The 7122-nt window shown below is 37.7% G+C and overlaps 1 protein-coding gene across 1 annotated transcript; it reads left to right on the top strand.

The window, feature by feature from the left end:
* On the top strand, window positions 1-2318 carry LOC132177858 (9-cis-epoxycarotenoid dioxygenase NCED6, chloroplastic). The gene has a single exon (XM_059590334.1). The coding sequence runs from the start codon at window positions 112-114 to the stop codon at window positions 1942-1944; it is 1833 nt and encodes a 610-aa protein (XP_059446317.1). The 5' UTR covers window positions 1-111; the 3' UTR covers window positions 1945-2318.
* The last annotated feature ends 4804 nt before the right edge of the window (window positions 2319-7122 follow it).

Genomic DNA, 7122 nt, shown 5'->3' with positions numbered 1-7122 from the left:
CTTTTCCTTCTTTTATAAACGCAAGAAAACACGAAAGTATCCCACTCCATTTCTTCGACACCCTTCACACCCAGACGCAGTAATCTCTCTTCCCTCTCAAGTATTTCAGCCATGCAGTGCTCTTTGCAGTTCACCGCCCTACCAACAACCTCTAGTCTCAAAAATCCCACTGAAATTTACACACCCACAACACCAAAAAATCCAACCCCCTCCCCAATTTTCACATCCAAAATCCTCTTTAATCCTTCCAAGAGAACAGTCCCCCTAAAGACACCACCAGCGCCGCCATCACCGCCATCGTTTCTGCCGGAACGCAAACCATTGCTCATACATCAGCCAGTATCCACCCCACAAAAACTCACGTACCCACCTCACTTAAATCCCCTGCAAAAGCTAGCAGCTTCGGTTCTAGACCTTATAGAGGCCTCACTCATATTACCGCAAGAAAAGAACCATAAACTGCCCAAAACGCTCGACCCGGCGGTTCAGATATCCGGTAACTTCGCCCCGGTTCAAGAGTGCCCGGTTCAGCATGGGCTTGAGGTGGTGGGTGAGATACCGGCAAGCCTTCACGGCGTTTACTTGCGGAATGGGGCTAATCCCATGTACGCGCCCTCAGGCGGACATCATTTGTTCGATGGGGACGGTATGATACACGCGGTTTCTTTATCCTCCGGGAACCAGGCAAGCTACAGCTGTAGGTACACGCGCACGAGCCGGCTCGTGCAAGAAGCCGCTATGGGAAGGCCTGTGTTTCCCAAGTCGATTGGGGAGCTGCATGGCCACTTGGGGCTGGCTCGGCTTGCGCTGTTCTTCGCTCGAGCCGGTGCCGGTTTAATCGAGGGCTCACGAGGCACAGGCGTGGCCAACGCAGGGCTGGTGTATTTCAGCGGCCGATTGTTAGCCATGTCAGAGGACGACCTTCCGTACCATGTGAAGATCAACGGTGATGGTGATCTTGAAACGGTGGAACGGTTTAATTTCAACAATCAGCTGGACTGTCCCATGATAGCCCACCCCAAGGTGGACCCCATAACCGGCGAGCTTCATGCACTGAGCTACAACGTGGTGAAAAAACCCTACCTCAAATACTTCAAGTTCGACACGTGCAGAAAAAAGTCACGTGACGTGGATATCTCGCTTCAATGGCCGACAATGGTGCATGACTTTGCCATAACACACAACTTTGTGATACTCCCGGACCACCAAGTGGTATTCAAGTTATCCGAGATGATTCGGGGCGGGTCTCCGGTGATCTACGACAAGAGCAAGACCTCCCGGTTCGGAGTTTTGCCGAAAGCCGACGTTGACGAGTCGAGAATTCAGTGGATTGACGTGCCCAATTGCTTTTGCTTCCATTTATGGAATGCTTGGGAGGAAGATGATGATGATGAGACTATCGTTATTATCGGGTCGTGCATGAGCCCGCCGGACTCGGTGTTCAACGAAAGCGAAGTCCCGATACGGAGCGAGTTATCGGAAATTAGGTTGAACATGAGGACCGGGAAGTCCACGCGCCGAGTCATCGTGCCGGGAATGAACTTGGAAGCAGGGCAAGTGAATAGGCAGCTTCTTGGGCAAAAGACTCGATACGTGTACACAGCAATAACGGAGCCGTGGCCCAAGTGTTGTGGCATTGCGAAGGTTGATTTGAGTACTGGCGGCGTTACCAAATATTTGTACGGGACGAAAAGGTTCGGGGGGGAGCCGTTTTACGTGCCCAAAAATAAAATACGTAACGGATCAAGTGTTGATGATGATGAAGGGTTTATAGTGGGGTTTGTGAGGGATGAGAAAAGTGAGAGGTCGGAGATGGTGATAGTGGAAGCTTCAAGCATGAAGCAAGTGGCTACAGTGAGACTGCCTGCTAGAGTTCCTTATGGGTTTCATGGTACATTTGTTAGTGCCGAAGACTTGAAGCAGCAGGAACCGCAGCCTAGCTAGGCAGTTGGCAAGTAACTTTATTTAAAGTACTCTTTCTATACATATTATATGTATTGCTATTTCGAAGCTTGGTGTCCAAGAAATTTTTGTTTTGTCCAAAGTGATTTGAAAACAATATTCCTTGTCGCTAGGGACAAAATGATCATTTCTATTGCATCTCCACGCAGTGGATGGTAATGTATGTATATATAGCTTCATAGATAAGTATGGACCTTATTGCAGGGGATGTATATATAGCTTTGTCCTCTTGGAGCAAATAACCGTGTGAACATGTTTATATATATGAAGCCAACTGCTGTAGGTTTCAATTGTGTTTTTCTTTTTTGCAATGTAAACGACAATAATTGTAAAGATTTTCTAGTAACTAATTTGGTCGGGCGAAACTTTGGTTTTGACCAGAACCAAGACAAGGAAACGAGGAAAAAGAGTACTGTACATAATTAGGAAACACGTTTCCTGAGTTTATTGTCTCTCTAAGCTACCGTACTAGTGGTGTTACAGTATCAGCAAAGTTACTAAGCTACAAGTCGTCAACTAATGATCAGACATGGAAGCACACGTCTCGGACATTAATCTGTTTCACTCCCAATTCAATTATTTTATAGCGTCAGTTGTGACTGCACAAATACTCGATGTTATCATTGTATAGTTTGACCAACTTATCCTGCCCAAATCAATTCCCCATGGCCAATACTTTCTTTCAACTGGGGTGGTACAGACACTTAACAGCTCTTAATTTGTCTCATCGATGGTGCCTATAATTTGTCGGGCTGTAAAACTTATTAGTTTCTTTCAATAATTTGTCGGGCTGTAAAACTTATTAGTTTCTTTCAAGTGTGTATAGAAGGGAGGGACACTTATTAGCTGGCTCTTCGTTTCATCGATCGTGCCTAGCTATTTGTCAGGCTGTAAAACGTATGCATGCATTCTTCTTCTCTCTTCCCACAGTAAATTAATGGTAGGGCCAGCGAATATCTTCTGGGGACAAAATATATATGGATAACCACAAATTCTGTATATATATAAGGTACTTTTCAAAGCGAGAAAAGCTATTATTAATACTTTTTTTTTTAAAAAAAAAAAAAGTAATGTGCTACCATTACTTCTGAGGTGTGATCTATTATTTAGAGAAAATGTATTAAGTTTCATCGTAACACATCACTTGAAAATCAATTTTTTAGAAAAAAAAATTAATAAATGTAGCATTTCTCTAATAATAAATCAAATCGTCACAAGAAAATTATTATTTTTTGGTAAGTACAAGGAAAAAGTTATACAAATCCAAATGTTACGTTCTAGCAATGTTTCTGGGACTTGATAGCTCTCTCTCTCTCTCTCTCTCTCTATATATATATATATATATAAAGAATATTGATTAATATGTGACAAGCTCATATCAAGTCCTAGTACTAAAAATTGAGACGTTCAGACAAAGGGTCTGTCGTAGCTCGTTCGAATGAAGTGTTGCAGAGAGATTCCATACTTACACTCGAGAGCCTAGGTTGAAGGCTTGGTCGTACTTCATTAGACCAAGTGGTGGAGGCCTTGGTCTTGATGTATCATCCCCTTCAAAATCCAAGGTTCAACACCTCATAGGTGCAAACAATCCTTTGGAGCCACACCCCTTGGTGAAAAGCCAGTGATTTAACCAGTTTCATGTAGGAAAACTTTCGAGGGTGTGGTGCATGGGACCGGAGTTTACTCTGCAGGGATGGGTTCGAATTGAAGGGCCCTGCCTTTGAGAGGTTCCCCGACATCAAAAAAAAGTTTGATCGAACAAACTTAAACCTCGTTTGATCAAATAGGCCACTGAATGTTTTAATTGTAAACAATTTTAACTTAAAATCTCGCTTGATCAGGTGCAAGTTAGAGCATGGACATGCCTCACTTGTTCAAGTAAGTACCAGACAGTTCGAGCTAGCTTCACTTATTTAAGAACCATATGCAATTAGATCGATGTAACGAAATAAATAAAATATAGCTACCCAAAATAGTGAGATCCTGTTCTCAAGTTTTAACAAAGGCCAGGAATGAATCAAATCTCTTAAGAGGAGTTGTCTGGCCACTCCCTTACCAATATATATGCTTAACAGTCCCGTCACAATGCACAAGCAATTTTTTATTTTTTATTTTTTATTTTTATTTTTTCGGGTGAACATTTGTGGGTTACTTATTTATTGTGTAAAATAGATGAAATTGATGGAAACAAATAATTACAGATAAAGAAAATATACAAGAATACAAGATGCATGTTCAGTTGAATTAATAATATTTACGGTAAACTCCTACTTAGCAAATACAATATTTTGGATAAAGATAGGGTTATCTTCCATCTAAACTTGTTCTAGAAATTGATGAAAAGCTGCTTTTGCAAAACGGTGAACTGCTTTGTTAGCCTCTCTTAGAACATGCCATATGGACCATAATTACAGACTATTTAGATTAACTTAGATATTTTCGATCAATTATCTGTACGGACTCTAATTAGATCCTTTTTGGCGCAAACCATTAACAATTTCTATCGCATCGTTTAATTTTTGGGGGCAGAAGATAGGGAATAGTGCTATGCTTTTATAATGCGCAACATTAAGGATAGGATGAGCCAATAATGTTTCTTGCAACTACTTTTTTTTTCATCTGTGCACGCTTTTGCTAAATGTCACACAGGAGACAGTTGGATGGATTGATGGAAAATGGCAGCAAATTAAGTTTGGAGTTGAACAATTCGTTGGTCAAAAGAGAAATGTGAGAGTCACATCCTTGTCTTTCACTAAACCGATAATATTTATTTTCCAAATATTATGGCTTTTCATTAAATTGTTATCATAATTAAGATTTTAACAAAAAAGTGAAAAAATAAAAATAGTATTTTATTATAACAAACTCAATATTTTTTCATTTATTTAAACCGAAAAAAATCATGTTCCATTCATTGTTTATTCTCAACAGTCATATTTAAAAAAATGTATCTTTTCTAACCGTCATGGTAATAAATCAGAAGTAATAAGTAAATATCTTATTAGAGGAATGAATGTCATTTAAAAATAAATCACATGATGAGTTAATTCATTTGCAGTAAAAATTGCTTCAAGCAGGCACACAAACACTATATATGACCAAATACAAACAAAATCAACTACTTTTTAACATGTCCGCACAAGATAGGGGAGAGAGATTCGAAACAGTGATCTATACTTTATTAAGCATGATCTCAATCGATTGAGCTACCTTTTAGCGTCACCCTTTCGATAAAAGTTTAATATCAATCCTAAAATTTGAATGACACAGACCTCCCAGAATGCTGTACAACCAAAAATGCTTTAAAGAAGCGAAGAGAGAAGATGATGGGTGAGTTTTTAGGGTTAAATACTAAATTAGTCCTTAGGGTTTCATTACTTTATTTTTTTTCTTCCTAGGGTTTCATTTTTATCACAAGAGATTCCTGTGGTTTTGATAATAGACCAAGTTAGTCCTCCGTCAGTTGACCGTTAGTTGACTTAACGGAATTTCACGTGGACCAATCAAATATTGACATGTGGCACCTACTTAATTTATTTATTTTTTTTTTAAAAAAAAAAAAAAAATTGGGGGTGGCTCAACCACCATTGGGGGTGGTTGTGGCCACCCCCTAGGCTCCGGCCACCTTCATTCGGCCAGATGGGGGTGGCCAATTTTTTTTTTTTTTTTAATTAAAAAAAAAAATTAAGTAAGTGTCACGTGTCAACATTTGATTGGTCCATGTGGAATTCTGTTAAGTCAACTAATGGTCAATTGACGGAGGACTAACTTAGTTTATTATCAAAACCACAAGAACTTCATGTGATAAAAATGAAACCCTATGAGAGAAAAATAAAGTAATGAAAACTCATAAACTAATTTAGTATTTAACTCAAGTTTTTATTTGAGGAGAGAATCATTATTTTATATTTTTATTTTATTTCTTTTATGCATGGTTGAGCTTGCTATTTATTTCCTTTGTCAAAATGACTAGCCGAATGAAATTCTTTTTATTTTTTATTTTGCTAATTTTTGTTAGAAGGTCAACTAAAATAACTTTCTATAATTTTGAATTATAACCCACAGAAACCCACTCCTTTTCAATACTATTCACTTCATCGTTTTTTAAAAAATTAACACCAAAATATTTATATTTTTTTATTTTTTATATCAAATTATTTACTTTTTATTATTATTTAAATAAAAAAATTATTACAAAACAAATTATTATTATTATTATTTTCATTTTTTTCATATCAAACATTTTATTTTATTTATTTTTACATTAATCCACGTGACCTACCGTATCTAGAAAAAAGATTTAACAGACACCCATTACTAGGCATATATAGAAGCCACGCCTAGCTAGGGATTGGACTGGAAGCTGAAAGTTGACAATATAGATGTGACAAATGCTGTCACTTTGTTCTTTCATCCTTTTTATCTTATTTATGAGCCAATTGTGGCAACCTAATCCTTCCTACTTTTCCTCCCACCAAACTTTATCACCCGAAAAAAAAAAAAAAAAAAAGATTAGACTTTTCAAAGTATCACAGTCACTACTTTAAGGACCACGGCTTCTTTTGAGTTTTGAGTGAGCTAAAATATCACTAAAGTTGGATTATTGTAACATAAGATTTAACTTTTTAGCTTGATTTATTGGGTTGAATCCATCCTTCTTAGCTTTGTTTGCTTTTGTTGTTGTTATTTTTTAATGTACTTTAATTTTTTATTTTTTTTAGAAAAAGAAAAACCCGACACCGTTGCGATCTGATTCATTATTATTATTATTATTATTTTTAAATATACCGTGGAAATAAGAATTATTGTGCACAATTCCAAAAGTTAACACAAAAAAGGGGTCTAATTATCATAATGGAGAAAGCATTTGATTAGACATGGGTGGGTTTGACTTTGTGATTTGATGCATCATGCATACCTCGAGTACGACTTAATAGAAGAAATACAATAATTCTTAAAGCCATCCAATAATTCTTGAAGCAACTATTATTGTTATTATTATTATTTAAATTTATCATTATCTTTAGCACTTGAAAATGGTTTGGGAATGTCTATTTCGTGTTGGGTCTGACGTACCCAACATGGAGAACTTAATTCCGGCCTATTGTCGCCGGAGATCATTATCATCGATCCCTCCATAAGTGTTGACCATTGTACGGT

This window comes from Corylus avellana, chromosome ca4, assembly GCF_901000735.1.
Source record: "Corylus avellana chromosome ca4, CavTom2PMs-1.0".
NCBI lineage: Eukaryota > Viridiplantae > Streptophyta > Magnoliopsida > Fagales > Betulaceae > Corylus > Corylus avellana.
The sequence above is the reverse complement of the archived record's forward strand: the minus strand, read 5'-3'. Positions and strand labels throughout refer to the sequence as shown.

What these genes read in the sequence shown, in the direction of transcription:
- LOC132177858 (XM_059590334.1), top strand. Translation starts at nt 112, where the DNA reads ATGCAGTGCTCTTTGCAGTTCACCGCCCTACCAACAACCTCTAGTCTC.